Source organism: Polypterus senegalus, chromosome 15 (assembly GCF_016835505.1).
Source record: "Polypterus senegalus isolate Bchr_013 chromosome 15, ASM1683550v1, whole genome shotgun sequence".
NCBI classification, from domain to species: Eukaryota; Metazoa; Chordata; class Cladistia; order Polypteriformes; family Polypteridae; genus Polypterus; species Polypterus senegalus.
The window spans coordinates 117,812,922-117,835,440 of record NC_053168.1 but is presented as its reverse complement, the minus strand read 5'-3'; the positions used below and the strand labels follow the sequence as shown (position 1 = coordinate 117,835,440).

Genomic DNA, 22,519 nt, shown 5'->3' with positions numbered 1-22,519 from the left:
GCCAGCTTAAAAATAATTACTCTCTTACAACGGTTCATTTTTGAAGTATGCCTTGTTTTACATAGGTTCATAATTGTGTATTATTTTCCATTGTTATTTACCAAAATACACTTCTCTTTTTTCACCCTCTGTCACCTTTTTAATGAACTTGCACAGACTATGTTTTTATGGATGGGCTAAACCTCTCATTTCTTTGACAGAGCATAGGTCAGCTCTGAATCCAGTTGCCAATTTCAAGGCTCTGTTTTTTCTCCAAATTTCACATGGGTCAATCAGATTAGTTAAACCAAGTTTTGAGTTTTATGCAGTGCCTGAAACATTGAAAATGTACATAGTCCTAAAGTAGCAAAATATAAAGGGTGATTTTTCTTTCATCTGTTTCCTTCTTTCCTGTTAGTCCAATTCCTATTGGTAGTCACCAGTGCCAATCACAAACAGCGCTAGGGGCAATGCAAGGAGATTTGCAAAAAACCTAATGTGTATGTCAGTTTGTTGCCACACATATTGTTCATTTTATTCTTATTCAGTTTACTGCACACAATCATTTATTATGTGAACTGGCATTTTTTAAATACTGTGTTGAGTTTATGTCCTGAATTTGTCTTTAGTTGTATTTAGAACTTTGAAAGGACCACAGCAGACCACCGGCCTTGGCAAACATTAGTGCCCAATTTCTTTTGTTTGAATCCTTCTGCATATGTAGACTTCACTTTTTACTTTTTTTGTTCAGATTGGGTAATTTTTAAAGCAGACTTTTATTGTTCTTGCCAGTGTAAGTATAATTTGTGAAGGTACTACACCTTCCCAGTGTTCGTCTGCAATGGGTGGCAAGTATACATGATTTCAACAAAAGAGGTTGTGTGCTCTGTTATTCAAAAGAGTGATGTAAGTTGCTTTAATTCTCTATTGTAAGCTACAATAAATAATAAGCAATTGAAAATGAACAAATAAACGGTGTGTTGCTCAGTACAAAGCATAAAAAAGTGTGGGTGTTATAGTATTTTTACTTGGGTGTATTTGTAAGTAAATGTTAAATGTACACTGAGCATATAATTATGTTCAGTACTTTTACCATTTGACAACAAAAACATGATTGAAATCATTTTTTGGTCATTGTCACCATCTTTAACATAACTTGTCTGTCTGTCTGTCTACAAACAGTAAGGATCAACTTCTCACATTTATTGTGCCCGTGCCAGTCAATGTTTATTATTTTAATGTAACATTCAGTTGGTGGAAGACAGCCGCCATCAAAATATCTCTTTATTTCAATGCAAACAGTATTGCTTTGCGACAGCTGGATTGTATACTTTAATATATACTAGCCACACTATCTTTCGAAGACAGGTAATTCCAAAAATTTTTATTATTCTATCTTTTGTCCTCCGAGACCCTTGAGTACATTTTCACTGTGTTTCCATGTGTGAATGTGTCTTAACTAGTGCCCCCTGTCTCGAAATGTATACCTGTAAAGTCCAATTCTGAGACTGTCATTATTTTCGAGGTAACTTTCTCACCTCTTGTCCAGGTGATTCTCTCAGCATGTCTCATACACTTTACTCCTTCTCATGCGTCTCTAACTCACACATCCTCTTTCGTTGCATAACCAAAGCCAAACTGACCAATCAGATTGCTCAAAGGGACTGGACACACAGATATTAGTGTTTTTTTTATAAGATAGATATAGCTAACTGGGTTCTGTGCTATTTTGCAGAGGGAATCACAAATTGAACTTTTTGTAAGTTATCCTCTATCTTCTCAAAGGCTAAAATAGGAAGAACCACTCCTAGTTTGTTACAGTGACTTATAGAACTGCCCATATGTGTTTTATATACAGTAATCCCTCGCTATATCTCGCTTCGACTTTCGCGGCTTCACTTCATCGCGGATTTTAAATGTAAGCATATCTAAATATATATCACGGATTTTTCGCTGGTTCGCGGATTTCTGCGAACAATGGGTCTTTTAATTTAAAGTACGTGCTTCCTCAGTTTGTTTGCCCAGTTGATTTCATACAAGGGACGCTATTGGCGGATGGCTTAGAAGCTACCCAATCAGAGCATGTATTACATATTAACTAAAACTCCTCAATGATATACGATGTGCTTCCCGAGCGGATTGTTTGCTTTTCTCGGTCTTTCTCTGACATTCTCTGCGCCTGACGGAGGGGGTGTGAGCAGAGGGGCTGTTTGCCTAGAAGATATGGATGCTACTCTAAGAAATGCCGCTTTATCGCGGTGGCCTAAAAGCACGTATTGATTTTTTGATTGTTTGCTTTAATCTCGCTCTCTCTCTCTCTCTGACGTTCTCTGCTCCTGACGGAGGGGGTGTGAGCAGAGGGGCTGTTTGCACAGAGGCTGTTTGTTTAGAAAATATGGAGGCTACTCTAAAAAATGCTGAACGACTACCTTCACATTGCTCCCTTCTTTGCGGCTGCTTTATCGCGGTGCTCATACTTAAAAGCCCAACAGCACGTATTGATTTTTTGATTGTTTGTTTTTCTGTCACGCTCTCTCTATCTCTCTGACATTCTCTGCTCCTGACGGTGCTCGTTTGAAGAGAAGATACGTTTGCATTCTTTTAATTGTGAGAAAGAACTGTCATCTCTGTCTTGTCATGGAGCACAGTTTAAACTTTTGACTAAAGGGTGTTATTTCATGTCTAGAGGGCTCTAATAATGTTAACAGGGTGGGAAAGTTTATAGGGGCTTAAAATATATAAAAATAACCATACAAACATATGGTTTCTACTTCGCGGATTTTCACCTATCGTGGGGGGGTCTGGAACGCAACCCCCGCGATCGAGGAGGGATTACTGTAACACCTTTTATAGTAATGCCACAAATTATCTTCCATTTATATTGATTCACATTGCAGGAGCTCCGAAAGCCAAACCTTATCCTTCATTATTACATTAAGGTTGAAATTCTTTGTTTTTTTGCTAATTATCAGTACACTGTAGTGCTCTGTGAGACTTTTGGAATAATAATAAAAAATATATTTATTAGCTTCATTTTTTATTTTGATTTATTACTTACAAAATCACTGATTGATAATTGGATATGAGTATCAGTATATGCTTCCATAACTTAACAGTATGACTAGTCCATTAGTTGTAGTTATCACTACTATAAAATTTGTTTTGCTTAAACAAACTCTGACCTACTTTGTTAATTTTATAAAATGAGAAGTCTTTATTTATTTTTGGTATTTTAAGATGTCTTATAGATTGTATCAAGGAAGGACAAAAGGTTGAATCTAAGAAACACAGGTTTATGAACTCTCAGTGGCCTCAAATGTATAATTATTTAAAGAGTAGAGAGGAAGAAAACATGAAACATTTCATAAGGCCTCTTTCATTATCCCAGAGCTTTAAAACAATGCTGTCATTTACCCAGGAATCCAATTTATTAAAAATTGGACAAACAACTGTGAATAGAGCCCTACTCACTTTTAATTACAGATTTGCAGCTAATTTTGAACAGAAGTTGGTTAAACTAGTAACAATTTGACTCTGCTTCAGAGTTTAAGAAGTGTTGCCAAAGCCAAGAACAAAAGGGACCTCACACCATTTGGAGTCCTTCTTTTAATTATCAAACTATTTGTGGCAATGTATGTGGGAATGTAGGAGCCACCAACATTGCACAAGGGGTTCGCAGTTTCTCTTTGTTTCTTGTTTCAAACGATCAGCTGTCAATGGCATATTCTGACTTTGTTCACAAGTGCATTCAAGAGGCCTGCTGCATCCAAGCACTTCAAGGGTAGCATGTTGCAAGCTGAGATCCTTTTAATGAGTTTTGGGCCCTCCCTAGTGCACATGTCATAAAACCAGAACACCCATGAATGTCTTGAATGGACAAAGTGCAAAGTTAAGTGTCAGGCATGATACCCTATCATTTTCTACCACTGGTTCCATAGTGTTCACATGCAGGTGCAAATCACTTGCCTCCTTTGGCAAGTAATGGGAATGTAAAGCTCCAGGCAACACACAACTACCCAGAGATTTAATCCTGAGACAAGATGGTGATAAACATGAATACCAGTACAAAATAAAATTAATTGTCCCTATTAAACTACCATATGATCCTGGCAGTCTTTATCATTGTTTTTTTTTTTTAAAGTAGCTTAAATGAGTACATTGTATAATTTGTTCATTCTTTTTACGTGAATTAAATAAATAGAACCATTCATAGAAATTAGTAGCACAACAATTATGGAAAACATATATCCATTTATTTCCTACACTTGCCTTTTTCCATTACTAGAAAATAGGAAGCCAGGTCCAGTGCTGAAGGCAAAATAGAAAATACACAAATAAAGTAAGGTGAAAACATCTGGTAAACTTTAAACTTAACAGTGCTGAGGCTGAGAGTCAAAGCAAGGTTTTTAGCTTTGTGTAACATCAGTATTAACCAGTGTACCACCACTGCCAACCTTACCTTAGAATAAAATATGGCATTCCATCCATTTTCAATCCCACTGAATGATCTTTCACATTTTGTAACAGTGCTGCCAGTTTTCATTTTACATCATGTCTGTCATAGATGGCATTAGCGGAAATAGTTTTATTAAACAGTTCTTCATCCTCTATGCCATTGTCACTTTCCTGTCTGTCTGTCTGTTTATCTATCTATCTATCTATCGATCGATCGATCGATCGATACTTTATTAATACCAAGGGGAAATTCACATAATCCAGCAGCAGTATACTGATAGAAAAAACATTATTAAATTAAAGAGTAATAAAAATGCATGTAAAAGCAGACAATAACTTTGAATAATGTTAGCATTTACTCCCCCGGGTGGAATTGAAGAGTCGCATAGTGTGGGGGAGGAACGATCTCCTCAGTCTGTCAGTGGAGCAAGACAGTGACAAAAGTCTGTCACTGAAGCTACTCCTCTGTCTGAAGATGATCCTGTTCAATGGATGCAGTGGATTCTTCATGATTGACAGGAGTTTGCTTAATGCCCGTCGCTCTGCCACAGATGTTAGACTGTCCAACTTTACTCCTACAATAGAGCCTGCCTTCTTAACAAGTTTGTCCAGGCGTGAGGCGTCTTTCATCTTTATGCTGCCTCCCCAGCACACCACCGCATACAAGAGGACGCTCGCCACAACCGTCTGGTAGAACATCTGCAGCATCTTACTGCAGATGTTGAAGGATGCCAACCTTCTCAAAAAGTATAGTTGACTCTGAACTTTCTTACATAGAGCATCAGTATTGGCAGTCCAGTCCAATTTGTCATCCAGCTGCACTCCCAGATATTTATAGGTCTGCACCCTCTGCACACAGTCTCCTCTGATGATTACGGGGTCCATGAGGGGCCTGGGCCTCCTAAAATCCACCACCAGCTCCTTGGTCTTGCTGGTGTTCAGGTGTAAGTGGTTTGAGTCGCACCATTTAACAAAGTCTTTGATTAGCTTCCTATACTCCACTTCCTGTCCACTCCTGATACAGCCCACAATAGCAGGGTTGTCAGCGAACTTTTGCACATGGCAGTACTATCTATCTATCCATCTGTCTATAGTTACAAAGCATTACGAATTTCCATAAAGAAGTAAAGAGCATCAAGCCTATTGCTTAACTGATAAAATGTCCTAATATTGCATTCACCCATTTTCTAAAAGTCATTACTGTTTCTTCTAAATTATTGATGCTATTAGTATTTCTGCAAAGATGTATTTCCTGTTTTCTTTCTTAAACAGATTCTTTCTCTTATTCTCCAGAGTTAAATGTTATGATCGTAGCAGCTTCTTGAACAGATTTGGTTGCAAATCTATACAATAATTTAACATCCATCTTCAGGAGATTTCTGATGAACAGGATTAAAAAGGCAGTGCTTTGCTCCAGGACTTTGTGCCGAAGCTTTAAAATAGGCCTTTACTTTTCAGATACTGTGGTCATCACATAGTTTATTGAGTATTTTGTGGTAAAATTCTAATGCAGTTTTATTGTAAAACTTAAACCCTCAGCAATTTTTTGTGAACTTTACACCAAGTCTAAGGATATGTTTACCTAACGCGGGGTTGACAAAGTTATTCCTGGAGGACCGTAAAGGCTACACGTTTTGGCTCCAGCCCATTTCTTAATAAGAAGTCATGTTTTTGCAGATCAAGCTCTTATTACATTTTTATACTCCATTTTAGTTGTCTTGTTGTTAAGTTTCTCCACCATTAATAGCATATTTTAAAACAGCTGCATTCGCTGTTTTAATATTATTATTATTAGAAAGATTAAAAGTCGAAATTGAATGTAAATTTAAAATTTAGCTGGTTTGTACCATTTAGTGTGTTGTATTTTACATATCACCTTTTGCAGAAGTGGCCTGCTAGTCTTAGATGTGATTGTCATTGCCTGATATTCTTCACTTGGAATGACTGTTCTATTGGTGTGGCTAGACAACAGGATTACCTGTCTTAACTTTTCTATTCATTCACTATGCTCCCTAAGTGTTTCATCTTTCCTGTCCCAAGATTTTGTGATACTTTTTCCCCCCAAGTTTGATCTATTTGCCTGGTGTTCAACCTCTGCTCTTCTTCTTATTTAGTTTTGATACAACTTGTGACCTTTAATTTCCTTTTTGTAGCAGTAAGAGCTAGTAACTCATGTCATTCTTTGAACTTTGCTGTTATCCTTGTGCATACTTTGAAATGCTGTTTAGCTATCCATCCTTTAGGAAAGTTTTGCTTTCATAAATTAGCCTGTTTTAGGGTTGAAAAGGAGGAGATAAACCTGTGATAAACATTTTGTATCATTAACACACTCAAGTCTTATTTGCTTTAATTGGTATTATACTAAACTGGGGCCTTCGCCCCTGCCCGCCATTTTGAAGAGGGGGGCTGAACGAACCCCAAGGAGACACAGTCGCTCCTCCAAAAGCCCCTCTTAAATGTTGATACAATGGGAAACAAATACATTTTTTTCCTCCTCGTTGTTCGATCAGCTGCTGGCTTGCTGCTGCTGTGCCGTGTGACCTGCACTTTGCTTGCCGCAGGAAAAAAGTCTTGTATCGTTGCAAGATTTTTTTTTGTAATAGAGTGAAATACAAATAAATATAGTAAAAATGAAAACATTGATCTATATTTTAGACCTCCTTAATCCATTACCAGTCCACAGGATGTCAGAACCTATGCCAGCAGAATTGGGCACAAAGCAAGAAACTACCTTGGGCAGAAAGTACATAAACCTTGGGATATACTCACGCACACACATACGTTCACCTGTGTTACTACTTAATAGTCTCCAGGTAACTTAAGTTGCATTTGTTCAATGATTAAAAGGAAGAAATTGGAGAAGATCCATGTGTATCATAGTGAAATATGTAGAGTAATTTATGCAGATATTGAACCTTAGTGGAGGAAGATGATGACTGCATCAACATGCTGGTCATTATTTGTTATGGCATGTGAAATTACATAGAGCTCAATAAAATACAGTGCATCATAATGTCATTTACTTTTCTGCCTCTCTACTCCTAGAGTCTGGGTTTGAATCCTGAACCCCATTCCCATCTATGTACAGTTTATATACTAATTTATATTTCACTTCCTCTAGGTAACTTTTAAACTTTTTTTTATTTTTATACCTTTTAAAAAAAGGTCATATAAGACAATTCTGTCTGAATGACAATGTAATGATACACTGCATTGTTAGTTTAGAGTTTTAACTCTGGATGCTAATTATTACCAATTTGAACTTGGTTGACCTTGATTAGTATATTCTGAACAGCTTTTTATTTTGACGGTTTACATCTTATGGTAGACTTGTTATTCTTACCTATTTTAGATCCATCTTACATATGAAAACTTGATATTTAAGATCAGTTTACTCAGCACTGCAAGGAAGGAATGTGATTGTAGTGAAGATTCTATGCCAAAGCAGAACAGATAACCAACAATTATAGTCTCTGTATGAAATAAGAATACATGTTAAATAACATTACACTAAAAGCTCTTTCTTAAGGCAAGATTTCCTTTTGTGTCTCCATTAGGTCCAGTTGCTATATGAACTTCTTCATAGTATAAATACAACATGGAATAAAATCCAGAAGAGGGGAATTCTTCGTCAGTCATCTAATTACCATGAAGTGACTGTAGGTGCGACTCCAAGTTCACCAGTCAGAAGTAGCTTTGGAACTGCACTTCCAGACACAAGCACTTGCAGCCCATCCGCAGATTTAGGTAGTCCAACTGAGGTAAGTACACAAGTCTACAAATAATCAAATGATATTCAAATAACTTTAATCAAGCCTCATTTTTTTACTTTCAAAAGCCATGACTCTCTGTCAAGTAAGGAAATGAACAAAAGACACAAGTCACAAGTATGCGCCTTCTCAAAGCTGACGTGAGAGAAAAATATGAAAGTGCTGGTGGTAAAGGATTCACCTGATCATGCGTATTTCTAACTTGATGCTAACATAAAAAAAGTAAATTGTGGGTTATGTCTTTTGTATGTCCTATTATCTGTAGCTATATTCAATTCTAAAATACTACTGATTCTTAGCCACAATCTAACCTAATAAATATAGGTTTTTGGGAGAACAATACTGAAGCCAACACCACAGTGTGTGGTTCTTGCAAATATCCTGGTCATACGATGAAGAAGGATGTACAGAGCATTTCTGTGCAATTCCATCCTTCTGTTTTCAAAGCAGTTTAAACATTTTAGGATGACAAAGAGTGAAGAGTACCTTGGACACCAGGTGTTCTTCCTAATGGATATTTAGAACCATTAACCAAAGGGATTGTTCTGAGCAGTATGAAGGCTGCTTTCCTGTACTCACAGAAAAGAGTGGTGTGGTAGGTCTCAGTGCCTATGCAGAGAGGGACAAGTGCTAAAAAGACAATTTTGTAAGTACTGTAACATTGTTCTTCCAGTTTATATTGCAGGAGTGATCAGAGTCTTCTAGAATGAATATTCAACAAAACATTCTTTGCCATATTTTCTACAATAATTTTATTTATAGCATTATTACAATGCACATCCATGTTGCTCATCTATGTTAATGCTCACACGTACAGCAATTTCACACAACCCTGCAGAGCTGCTTAGGTTTTACAGGTTATGTTATTAGTGCAGTATTGGCAGCACGTTGGCTCTTTTAAGGATATAAAATTCAAATAGGTATAGTCTAAGAACTTCACATAAGCAGTTGTACAAGGTGAATTTAAATAAGAATTAGTAATATTGGACTTGTAATCCTCAGTGTCTTAAACCTTCCATTATTATTTTTGGAGCTACACCTGTGCACAAAGGAAACAAACATTAAACATGGAGGACTTATTGAACAAAAATAACTAGAGGACTTAAGATACCAAGGGGGTTCCATAAAATCTAAAATGAAGATAAAATGGAAAAAAAAAAACCTGTTGCCATTCTGGGCATAACTAAACAGGTTTTGGTTCATTAGGTGGCATGGATTGCCCACTTACCATCCATTGTATTGCATTTACCCGCTTAGTTACCTTCCTCCCTCTCTCTCTGTTTATTGTTTTTTATGTCTTCTGTGAATCACCCCACTCTCCTTTGGACACTGTACATATAGGACCATGAGTCGGCCTTAAATTCCTTCCCAGCTAAACTATTAAAACTCATCCAAGTAGAGGTGCCCCCTGTGTTTGCTCATGCAACACTGGGCTCCTGCTGGCAGCTTCTGACATCCCTTCCCCACAAGCTTTTTGTTGCCATGTAATTGCCAGACCTTCAATGCAACCTTCCAGCTACCTACTCTGTTTGAGGGACATCCAAAAGAACTTCTACAGTTTGTAATAGAGGAAATTAATAATTATCTTAACATGATAATATCAAAATTGCAAGCATTTAAAATATTAAATTTTATTTTTTACAAATAGCACAAAAATATATATTGCAAAAAATCAAGAATAATATTTACAGACATATATATATATATATATATATATATATATATATATATATATAAACTAACTCAAAATGTATCATCGCAATTATACATGTAGGCTAGGCTTATTTGAACCAATAAATAAAAAAAACATACACCTGAAATGGGGAGATACTATGACATAAATAAAATTACCATGCACCTTAATCACATATTAAATTGCATCATGTGGAACAGTCTTAACTATTAAGTCTGATTATTATGCATTCTTCACAGAAATTCTCAAACCCTATTCCAGTTCAGTGTTGGGGGAAGGGTGTGAGGAGTTGGATGACGGGTTTTGAAGCCCCTCTTTGCAGCACTGGTTAGAATGTATGAAAGAACTTTGGACAACATGCCAGTCCATTTTTGGGCATGAACAAACAGACACCCTCATTACTCAAGAATGGCACGATTTTCCAGTTACCCTTGCCAATATATTGTGGGTTATTTGGGAGTTAAATAAGATTACACAGAAGACAAACACAGGGAGACAATGGAAGAACACACAACCTTCACACAGACTATGTAAACTCCACAACCAATTGTGGAATTCAAAGCCAAGACAAAATTGTTGTTTTGCAGTAGCACTACTTACTGTGCCACTGTTCTACCCATTCATTCTTCACTCTTGGCATTTTTCCTGAGTTGCTAAAATAAAAAGAAACTTAAGTTAAATTTTGAAAAAAATGAGACTGAGAACATTATTCTGCTTTTGTACATGACTTTTGCACCAGTGCATTTATTGCCAAGAACACATGCAACTTTTCTTTTGGTCAGATCTTATAACAGATGATAGTGTTCCATTTTATCCACACAGGCATGTTTTTTTTCCCTGCGTAACTCCTTATTGTAAAGTAAATACGTTCAGAGTGTTCATTCAGTAGTAAATGTAGACTTTCAACTGTTTCTTCATGCTTTAGTGTGTGGTACAGCTGTTTCCCTTTAAAAACATATCATTGGGAAACCTTAAAAACTTTTAATAGGATGGTTGATAACCATGTTGCCACTTAAAGGTATGTGAATGGCTGTGCAGGGTATAATTTGGAGGGAGGATTCAGGCGTCCCGTGGAAAAAGTCAGAATCTTTTAGGGCATGAATTTGTTTGTTTGCAACTTTTTAGTTCATTTAACTATGTGATTTATGTTTGGAAAATAAAAAAGTAAAAATTCTTATAAACACTGTCATAAGAGGATCTGTGCCAAAGCCATTAATGAGCTAACGCTTTTTCAAAACAGGATCCTTTAACTTTCTTAGGCAAACTCTGTGGGAAACAGTCATCTGCTGATTTATGTGCAGTACTTTAGGCTGTCATTCATAGAGTCACAGGCTCTAAATAAAAACAGGCTGAAGGAAAAGATGTTGAACTTTGGGTTAAACGCTTTACCCCAGGGGATTTTGACCTAAAACCAGAATGGTCTTAAGAAGGTTATAGACAAGGGTCAAAGTCAATACCACTAATCCACGTCCACTTTCCATCAGAAATTTCCAAGTGGAACCCACTCACTGGAGGATCAATCATACTACTAATGTGTAACGGCACGTGCAGGCAAAGTTAAAGAGACACACCCCCATACCTTTAGTTAATGGCAGGAGGAACCACGCATCTGAAGTTACTGTTTGGGATTATGTAGACATGTTTAGGTTTACTTTAATATAACCATACTGTATATGACTAGTACTGATTATTTAACTTGGCCCTAAATTCTTAAATAAAATACACAATCTATATGTTTTAATGGTTTTTAAATGGAAATTCTGTCAGCTGATGTCAGTGACTTTGAATTACTGTTTATTTCACAGGGCTATTCCATGCAAACTGGCGATGATTCTCCTTTCTCTGATACAGCAACCTTGGAGCAAAAAACAAGTAACATTGGAGGATCAAGCGGGCGTGTTAGTTTGTGGATGCAGTGGATGCTGCCAAAGGTCACAGTGAAGCTTTTTGGGCCGGTTCCAGGACTAAAGGGAACTGGTGAGGTTTACCACATATATACCATTCAATTCTGCAGAAATACTGAGTTTTGGTTCCCATTGTAAGGAGAATAAGTAAGATTTGCCCTGAATATATATGTTACTGCAATGTTTGTATTAGCCTGATTGTTTAATCATTTGGATTAACAAAAGGATCCTGGAGGTCCTAATATATCTGGTTTATATTGTGTGATTAGCTAATTTGCAAAATCCATTTGTAACCTTAGAACATATTACAAGCCATTCATCCATCCACATTGAATATATTGTTTTTCTAGTTCAAGATCATAAAGAGCTAGGCCTGGCATTAATGACTGTAAAGCAAGAATTGTCCTTAATTGTATATTAGTCCATTTTTGTACATACACACCCATCTTCACATATGCCATGTTAATTTAATGCTTCTAGTCACACAGGTAAAATCTGGGTCTCTTGTGTGTTCTTTGCAAAAATGGGCAAAGCATGCGCACTGCAGAAAGAGGGTAAGCACACCTCCAGATGTCTTTGCTCATAGTTATTATTAATCTATCTCTTTAGTTGCAGATTGAAAAGAACTGGAGCCTTGCGCTAGAGCGGTTTTCATAAAGCAGTAACCAATGTGCAGTTTTGATTTCCTACTGGCTAATTAACTGCTAAATTTTGCAAATGCATTTTATATGAGTTGTTTATTTTTGTATTGCTTTTATTCACATAATATATCCACTAAATCAAATTTATTTTTATTATTATTGTTGTTATTGTTATAATTGTAAAATAATTAAGATAATAGACTCACTTAGAAAAAAAGTTTAGATGAAACTACCTTTTAGAATCAAGGTTGTGTATCCATTATGTGAAGGTTCCACTATGCGACGGGTTAGAATACAGTTCCATATACTGTTTGTGAACGTGTAGAATTAGAAGAAAAAAAGGAGTGCTTATAGGATGTGTTGGGCCATAGTTTACACTGCCATGTGCAAGTAGAAGAGTTCCACCTGCTGGTTGTCAGTTGGCATCGATGTGCAGCAATAATGAAATTTCATGGGGACCTTAATTCTATTTCTTGATGTTCAGAACCTATTCAGAATAGACTGCAGTTAAGTCTAGTTTACCCTGCAAGGCTATATACCCTATAATGAATGGAGGGCTTTATTCTGACTAGGGTTTGCAGTGATATTTGCCTTGTCCTGTGCCCAATTTGAAGGCTACATTACTGTATGATCTCAGAATTATGCAAATGCTTGGAGAGATGAAGAAATAATATAAAGTTCATGCAAAGAAAGACATGCTGAGCTGCTGGATTTCCTTCTATGCATTACTAATATTATAGAGGTACAGAAAAAAGATGTAGTAGCCATGGCTTGCCACACTGCCCACTCTAATTTATGAAGAATTCTGCAGAGCATTAGCTCGCAGATGCTGGACTATGTGAACCCTGATCCCCTTCAGTACTGAAATGCTGAAGAGGGATTGCTTTGTGGTTGCCGTTGTGATCAGCACTAGCCCAAATGTTCCTATACTTCAAGAAAGAATTTATGCAGATTATGCTGAAAGTTATTTCACTAATGTAGTTTTGTCTGCTTCACAGATTCTGTATCTTCACAGATTCTTTATCCTCACTGCTACCCCTTATACCATTTAATAATGACTGCCATTTTTTTTCTTGAGCAAGATCCCATAAAAACATTTAGAATTTCTTCTATCCCAAAGAAAGAGTAGAGAGTTATATGACGAATCCTCATTTACATTATTTTTTTTAATATTCCTGTGTAATGTTAAAGTCATTTTCTCATTCTGGTGAGATTAACCAGCACACCATTTGCCTGAATATCTAAGAGTATTGCTTTATTTTAATGATAAGTTATATGTAATTAAACCTGTGGCACAATAATGCCAAGCACATAGGTTTCTGGCATGAAACCACATACTAGAACAGTGACAGAGGGTAATGAGGAAAATATTGAGGATGCCCAGGCAGGGGTAAATGCTGGTGCATCAATATGGAATTGGGTGGGAGAGAGTGTGTATTTATCCATGGGAAAAAGAAAGTGCAGCCTCTTTCAATTGTGTGATTTTATTAATCAGGGTTTAAATCACAATTTTGTCATCTCTATGTATAGAGAAATCTACCCTCAGTTTGCAAATAAATTAAAACAGATTTTTGTCAAAGGGCCTCACATTTGCCTCAAAAACATTTTGGTATAAAGTGGAATTCATGGTTTTCTCGTTGACTGCAAGTTTCCCAGGTCCTACAAAGCAAGTATAAAATTTCCTCTGTGTTGACAACAATGCTTGACAGTTGGTACCAGGAGTTTGGGTTTATTACACTGTGTTTAGTTTTTGCCAAACATGGCATTTTGCATGATAACCAAACATCTTTACCTTGGCCTCATCAGTCCAAAGGATATTGTTCCTGAATTTTTGTGGTTTGTTCAGATGTAATTTATTGAGTTGCCCTATTCTTTTTGTGGAGAAGGGGCCTTCCCAGTGCTACCCTTTCATGAAAGCCATGTTTGTTTAGTCTTTTTCTGAATTTAATGTCATGAACATTTAACATGCTCACGAAAGTCTGTAGGTTATCTTGATCTGCAAAGGTGATGTTTCTCAGTATATAGAACTTAGTGATGACAACACAAATGTGATTTAGACCCTGAGAAATGAAGCAGGGTATACTTTCTTTTTCCCATGATTGTATATACAGTGATCTCCATAATGTTTGGGACAAAAAACACCTTTTTCCTTCATTTACCTCTCTGCTCCACAGTTTAAAATTACAAATAAGACAATTCAGATGTGATTAAGGTACACTTTGCAGAATTTCATTTTAAGCATATTTGCATTCATTTCAGTCACATATGTAGAAATGACAACATTTTTTCAACATTGGGTGTCCAATTCCAGTCCTGAAGGGCCATAGCGGCTGCAGGTTTTCATTCTAACCATCTTCTTAATTAGTGACCAGTTGCTGCTAATTAACATATTTTGCCTTTGTTTAAATTGACTTGACACAGGCCTTTGATTTTTTTCCCTTTTCCTTGTTTAGCAACCAAACAATAATGAAACACAAAATGAGCCGAAACATGACCAGTTAACCTGTGCCCATCACACAATATCTGAAAATAAAGAAATAAAAATAAGTTGAAGGTCTCAATAATGCTGACCTACTCAGGTATCTAAAACATCTGGGCAGCATTGTTACAAAAAAAAGAAACAGTTTTGGAACTGTCCACTGTGGCAGAATTAGAGCAACAACAAGCCATGGAATTAAACAATTGGTTAAATTAACAAGAAGAATGGGTTCTAATTAAGAAACTGGTTGGAGTCTGAATTCCCGACTTAGCTGGTTATCTATTGACTTGCTTCACATTTTATTTCTGATTGTCTTCCATTTAAAGAAGAAAAGCATCAATTGAGAGGACTAAATCCTTAAAACAGGGCTATTAAAATGAAGGGAAAAAGAAGTTAATTTCAATAAAAACTGGTCACTGGTTAGGGAAAGGGTTAGAATAAAAACCTGAAGCCACTTCATCCTCCAGGATTGGAGTTGGACACCCCTGTTCTACAGTTCCCATTTCAGGGCTCCATGATTTGTGGGAGAATTGGCATCACGTGTTTGTGATTACTCAGGTGTGTTTCATTGCTTCATTAGTGTAGACACAAGATGCTGTACATAGGCTTGCCTCTACCTACAGACTACCTAAAGATGTGCCAATGAAACTCAAAGAAGCAAATGTCAGACTGAAAAACAAGAATAAAACTATTAGAGACATAAGTAAAACCTTTAGAATTACTTAAATCAAATGTCTGGAATAAAACTCACTGGTGATGGCAGCAGAATCCTCCCTATGTTAAAGAAAAAGCTCCAAACGCCTGCCCAATAGATCAGAAACAGTTTTGAAGAGGCAAATATGTATGTGTAAGAGACTACTATGCGCAGAAGCCACTGATAAACCACAAAAACAGGATGGTTTGATTACATTTTGCGAAAATGGACTTAAAAGAGCCTGCAGAATTTTAGGAAAAGTTCTTGTAGACAGATGAGACAAAGATGAAGTTGATCAGAGTCATAGCAAGAGCAAAGTGTGGAGGTGAAAAGGAACTGCCGAAGATCCAAAGCATACCACCTCATCAGTTAAACAAGTATTATGGCTTGGGCTGCTGAAGAGACAACTTAAGGAGTCAAGGCTTGTAACAAGCAGGTGCTGAAGATGGCTACATTAGAGGCTTGGCAGAGAGACACCAGAGAAGGTCCTGAGCACCTGGTGATGTCTGTGAACCACAGATTTCAAGCAGTCATTGCATGCAAGGGATATGCAACAGAGTACTAAATAGGGCTGCTTTAACATATGTACTGTACCATTGCTATGTCCCAAACATTATGATGCCCTGAAATGTGGGAACCATGTAGAAAAAATGTTTCTACACAGTGTGACTAAAATGTATGCTAATGCCTTTAATTTAAAGTATTCTACGTGCACTTTAATTATGATTTGTTTTATTTGTAACTTTAAACTGTGGAGCAGAGGGGTAAATTGAGGAAAAAGTATGTCTTTGCCCCTAAATGGATGAGATTGTATATAGTGACCTGTTGGGTGAATGTACCACACAAAAGTTCAATGAAAAGGTTTATTTTAACAAAACACCTCCACAGGTTGTCCACAAGCACATATTTTAGTGTAGTTCTCTTTTCTCTCTCTTTTATTCCTCCACTCCTCCCTAGTGAATCTTGTCCAGCTCTTCTTCCAACTCAGACTTGCCTGTGTGATGTTGAGCAGCTTCTTTTATTTTAGACCCGGAATTACTTCCGGTACATGGGCATAGCCCAATAGAAGCACTTCCGTGTCATGCGGAAGTCCCCAAAAATCACAAATCCCACAGCACCCTCTGCGAACACTCCTGGAATCTTAACAAGGTTTCCTCATGAGATTTCAGTTCCCAGCATGCCTTGTGTGTTTCCATACTGGTTGCACCATCAAGGGGTGCTACCACCTAACGTGTCGGGGGAGCATGTAGCCTTGACTGGTTTGCTCCACAGGTCCATCCATCACACTGGCCTTCTAGCCTAGTATTGTTCCAGCATACCCAGCTCCAGACTGGTATCTTCTGCAAACTATCTGGCCAAGGCAGTGAACACCCTTCTTTTCTTCTTGTGTCTCTGGAGTGCTGGCCTTCCATCCAGGTAAGAAACTGTGCCCCATCCCAAAATATATGCGTATTTTTTATATATTTAATCACACTCAAAAAAAGTATTAGTGTAAAATTGTTAGCCTCTTGTAAGATTTTCTTGAATGAGGGAAGGGAAAAGGATTAGCCGTTAAGATTTGTTACTAAAAAGACAGTGGCACCAGGGTGATGAGGTTGCACTTTATGTCATTGTGGTTTTGACAACTGTTGAAATGTCAGACATCCTAGTTGTGCTATAAATGATGTACATGTGCCTATGCTTTATTTTTCACAGTTCATATAAATAGTTTTTTTCTCATGTCCACAAACCTGTTGAAATAGGTGATTCCATGTCTGTCTTTATTACAAATGAGTATCTTTGAAAGAATTTTAATATATGATGTTGAGAATAAGGGAAGATGCTCAGCTAAGCATATATGCATTCCGTGGCAATGTGCACTTGCTGTAAGATAATGGTACGGTGTGCTGGGATTACTGCTTTTGACTGATTGTAGTTGTGTTGGACATTGAGCTTTTTCAGGCATGATTAGCATTTAACCCTTAATGGTTGATATAACACATATGTACTTTGCAGACTAAATATTCACAGGCAGTCAGTCACCTTTTGTGCGTTCTTAGAGCAGTTTTGTATCCTGTTTGCTTTACATGTTTAAAGTCGTGCTGTCTTCTGCTGCTGTGATCTGTATCCAGCAGCTTTTCCCCTTGCTATCATAAATTTTTTCATGCAGCGTTTAGTTTTATTGAGCACCTATGCAAATTATTGAAAACCGTGACGGCTGTCATCAGATTACATCATTGGCAGGATCCAAAAAAAAAACAATCAGCCTCCCGAAAAGTACATCTGGTGGCTCCTTGGGGAGCACAACAAGCAATATTTACTCGACGTCATCTTTTTAAGGACTTTTATTTCATTTTGGAACCTGATGTTCATTATGACTCACTTGTGTGTAGAATGTGGAATGAAGTGAGCAAAGATTCGGTATTATTCTAAACATGTGTTGTTGCTACAGTGGGTGATCTGTGGGTGTGAATGCTGAACAAAGTTCATTTTGCGTGCCTTCTGAGCAGCAACAGTGATGGCAGTTGTAGTGCTGACCTTCACCATTATACAAGTAGCCTTAAACTCTCAGCAATGACCCTGTATAAGCATTATGTAAGCACTGTATAAGCTTTGCATTTACTAGAGATGGCTGTTTTATGTAATATCGTATTTAGAGGTCTTCTGTTTTGATTTTGCTTAATTTAATGTTTCCTACCATGTCGATAACAAACAAAATTTAATTTGATGTCATTTTACTTATATATATATTTTTCATTTTTAGAAGTCTGCATAATAAGCGAACTTGAAGATCTCAGTGCATCTGTGGATATGCAAGATGTCTACACAAAGGTCAAATGTAAAGCTGGTAGCTTCAACATTGATCACTACAGAAGCAGGTATACCCAAAATGTACATGTTTTCTGGTCAAGGCAGCCTTCACATTTTTTTGCAGCAGTTTTTTAAAATTTCTTTTAATTGGTGTTTTATTAACATTTTCTGTATATTGAGACTTGCCTCCTTGCTATGCCATTTTGCCTCGGATTGATTGTAAAATACACTTCTTACTTGGTCCCTGCCATTCTACTGGAAGGCGCATCTGGTGTCTTCTGCTGACTGTTGTTACTGTTCTATCAAATACACTTTATTTATGGGTGCAACATTGATCTCCTTCCTTTAACATATCTGCTCACATTACTGTGTTTCACATCCTACCAAAAGATTTGCTTCAGGTCACTGTACTGTAATTTTTAAAAATCAAGACTGCATACTGTTTTGAAATATCTCAGGCTCCTTCCTATGAAGTGATCACACTCTCATTGTCACAGAGGGTAAGTGTAATGTCTGAGATATGTTCCATATTATCAGTCATGGCCAGTGGTCATTGGCTTCACAACACAGTACCAGTGTAATTTACACAGCTCATATAGCTGTCCAAGGAAGTGTTTTATACCCCAGAGAAATTTACAGTTTTCTTACATAAACGTTGCTTTTGAGCAAAATATGCTTAAGCAATGTTAAAAATTAAAAATATGTTGTTAGTTGTTTAAAAAAGTTGACCTGAAACTAGAACAAAAATTAAATTGTATTACACAAGTTGCTTCACTTTTCACAAAACAATTCCAAATTTTTTCCTGATTGCATTATAATAGTTATTATATAATATAATATAATATAATAGATAATAGTTTTGTATTATCTTAAGTAAGAGTTTCAACTCTTAGTGGAATTTCCATGGCATATGCTTGGAAAGATATGCATTTTCTGAGTTGCTGCCTCAGAAGTCTTACTGTTGACATCTTTATATATAATCTTCATTTGGATCTTGATCTTTGTTTGTCCACGAATGAATTAGAAGAAGAACCACTAGATGGCAGTAAAGAGACAGCTAAAACATAGGCATTGCATTAAGAATCTCCTCCAGGCTTATACTACTGAAGACTGTAGTACTCCAGTCACACCTCAAAACACAGACATTCCAACTAAACAAATTGTGCTTTAAATTAACTAAAGAAATCTTCATTTAGATCTTGATCTTTGTTTGTCTGCGAATTCCACGCATGCGTTGACCACCTTCCAGTTTAGTACGTCGTTGTTACTCACGGATGTCAACAATGACGGAATAATGAAAGGGGTGGTGGACAGTGTTACGCTAGTTAGCTCCTGAGGCCTGGTTAGAGAATGAGATTGCCGAAGATAAAAGGTACGTGCCTGCATAACATATGAATGAAAGAAAGACTGTGGGTAAAATGAATGACAACGTAACAGCACGTTCCGGAAATTATTATTGTTACGTTGTAGCCGACGAGTGCTGCGCGTCTCACAGTGTACCGTGGCTTGCTCACATGTCAGTGAAGTGATCCCTATTTATGCTTTAAAGAGCCTGGATACCTATGTGTCCCCCTTTTATAACCATTGCTCCGTGTATATTGCCTTACTCTTTGGATTGCCACAAAGCAACCTGCGAGATTGGAGAAAGGTTGACAAGAGATCGTGAGAGGAAACGACAGCGTCATGAAAACGAGACGGACTGTGAACGGACAGAAGCAGAAATGCTCCTACACCACCACATAATTACTGTTCGGACAGTGATTCCGAGTAGGCCGTTCCTATCGAATCAATATCCAAGGGTTTTCTTTTGTAGTTTTGTTTCCCTTATAAAAAATCATAATGCTGTGTGACGAAGGGCCCAGTTCACAACTGGCAGCTGCGTTTAAACAGGGAGCCCTTCACAGACAACTTTAACACACGCAACGTAGTTGGGCGCACATGGCTAGTTTATTATAGTTAGGAAACCATAGCATAAAATGGTATCAATGATAATCTTTTACCCACTAGCAACCATACTGCAATGCGTTAAACATCAGTGTATGTTAGTGCTTATTACCTTTATATATGGGCAATATGACTTTCAGACTGAAGTGTTCAATGATAATTTGAAATATTAACATCTTAATGCTCCTGAAAGCATGCTTCACATTTCTGTAATGTGTGAAATAGTAAGTACAAGAATATACTCTGCGCTTAAACTTGTTATAATCATAAAATCAACAGACTACATCAAAAGAAATTCCACAGTTTGGCTTCCTGCATTCATTTAACTGATAAAGTTGCCATTACTAGGTCACAGTTTGGCTACCACATCTGCCTCGCAGCCCTAGATTCACAGGTTAGAATTCTATACAGTCATGATCGGGGTGGAGTATGCACATTTTCCCTGTGTCTGCAGGAGTTTGTTCCTGGTACTCTGGGTCTCTTTTTACTACCCCAAATATTGGTTACTCCAGTTTTGCCAGTATGAGTGTGCAGAAGAGTATGACATGCACAAAACCTGTGCCTTATCCATGGTTGGTCCCACAATTTGTGTCCAGTGCCACCTGAAAAGGCTCTGACTCCCACAAATCTGGATTGGGTTTGACAATGGATGTAAAATTACCAATAATAACCAAATCTGAAAATAATGATTAGATTACAGTGAAGATAGTACAGTCCTGAATTTTTTTTTTTTCCTTTGGGCATTTTTTTTTCTCAATGGTCAAGTTCTTAAGCAGTCATTGTACAGAAACAGCCATTGACAACAGTATAGTCAGGTAAGCACATTTGTGAAAGGGTTTTTCTCTCTTGCAAGATTAATGAATTGTTTACTTTAAAGTCTAATCCTTCATGTGACTGCTGAGATATACACTTTGAATTGGGACTACTCTGAATGCTACCTTTCGTAGGCTACAATTAAGTTGAGACCTTACCAAACATTCTGAAATTGTATAATAGAGATTACTTAATAATAGGCCATTTTTTTTTCGCTGTTATTTTGAGAATTACCCTTTCTATTGAGGATCCACAGTGCCACATCTTGTGGTACACAGTGGATTTAGCCGTAATACTTATGCGTTTCTGCCCCATGATCTTAGAGTTTGATCTTATTAAATTTCTATCATGTGGCACTGGCTTCTCTTAGTAGTGAAATTTTTGGAGTGATTCTTGTAAGGATGAACTCTCTACACCATCTAGTAGTGGTATGTGTTAGGAAATGTATCTTGACATGACTTTGGAAAAAGTAACACACTGTTTGGGAGCAGTAACATAACTAGGAAAGAAAAATATTTGGAAGACCTGCTGCAATATTGTTACCAGTTTGAATTCTCTTCTTTAATATGCCTCAAGAAAGACATCTTGAGGCAGCACCTTCTTGCCAATAGCACAAACAGTAGAAATCCATCTGTAAGTGACTTGGGGCCTCATGTATAAACAGTGTGTACGCACAAAAATGTTGTGTAAGAACGTTTCCTCTTTCATATTGCAATGTACAAAACCTAAACTTTGCATAAAGCTACGCACATTTCCACGGTCGCTCATACCCTGTTGTACACAAGTACTCTGCTCAGTTTTGCAGACTGGCGGCACCCAGTGTCAAAGCAGTGGTACTGTTCTTGTGTGGTTATCCTTTCTTTTTTAGATCCACATCCCTGACGCGGCTTTATAAATACACTGAAATTAACCGCATATTCTTTATTAGTTTAATGCATCTGATTGTAATTAACCTGTAACAATATAATGGTCCGCAGAATGGTCAAACTGTTCCAAATGCCATAGCTGCTTTAGCGTTGTTACTCTCACTGCACCTCGGATCCCACATCAGATCATCTTTTTCCATATTACTCTCACTGCACCACTCTGAGTATTTATATCACTGTATCTGAGTGTGAATCACAGTACAGCAGCTGATCGGAAAGAGAATTATTGGTATACAGCATCAAGCAAACGCTGCCTCAGCCATGCTGTCTGTTGAACTGCTCTCATATGACAAATGCTTCAGACCCTTTCCTGCATGAACCTTGCTGTTCAGAAACAGTTTCATCCCAAGAAATCTAAACACACTCAATCAATCCATCAAGTGCTCCTTGTAGAACTGTTTGTACTTATTAGTACAATCACCTCACTGTAA

General features: G+C 37.2%; 1 protein-coding gene across 1 annotated transcript in view; it reads left to right on the top strand.

Annotated features, from left to right (window-relative positions):
* Window positions 1-22,519, top strand: part of LOC120516042 (vacuolar protein sorting-associated protein 13B-like) — a 614,714-nt gene that overhangs the window by 443,664 nt on the left and 148,531 nt on the right. Inside the window, exons 25-27 of the mRNA XM_039737477.1 lie at window positions 7,992-8,195; window positions 11,703-11,874; window positions 18,359-18,473. Of these exons, the coding sequence (XP_039593411.1) occupies window positions 7,992-8,195; window positions 11,703-11,874; window positions 18,359-18,473 (491 nt within the window). The remainder of the gene's footprint in view (window positions 1-7,991; window positions 8,196-11,702; window positions 11,875-18,358; window positions 18,474-22,519) is intronic.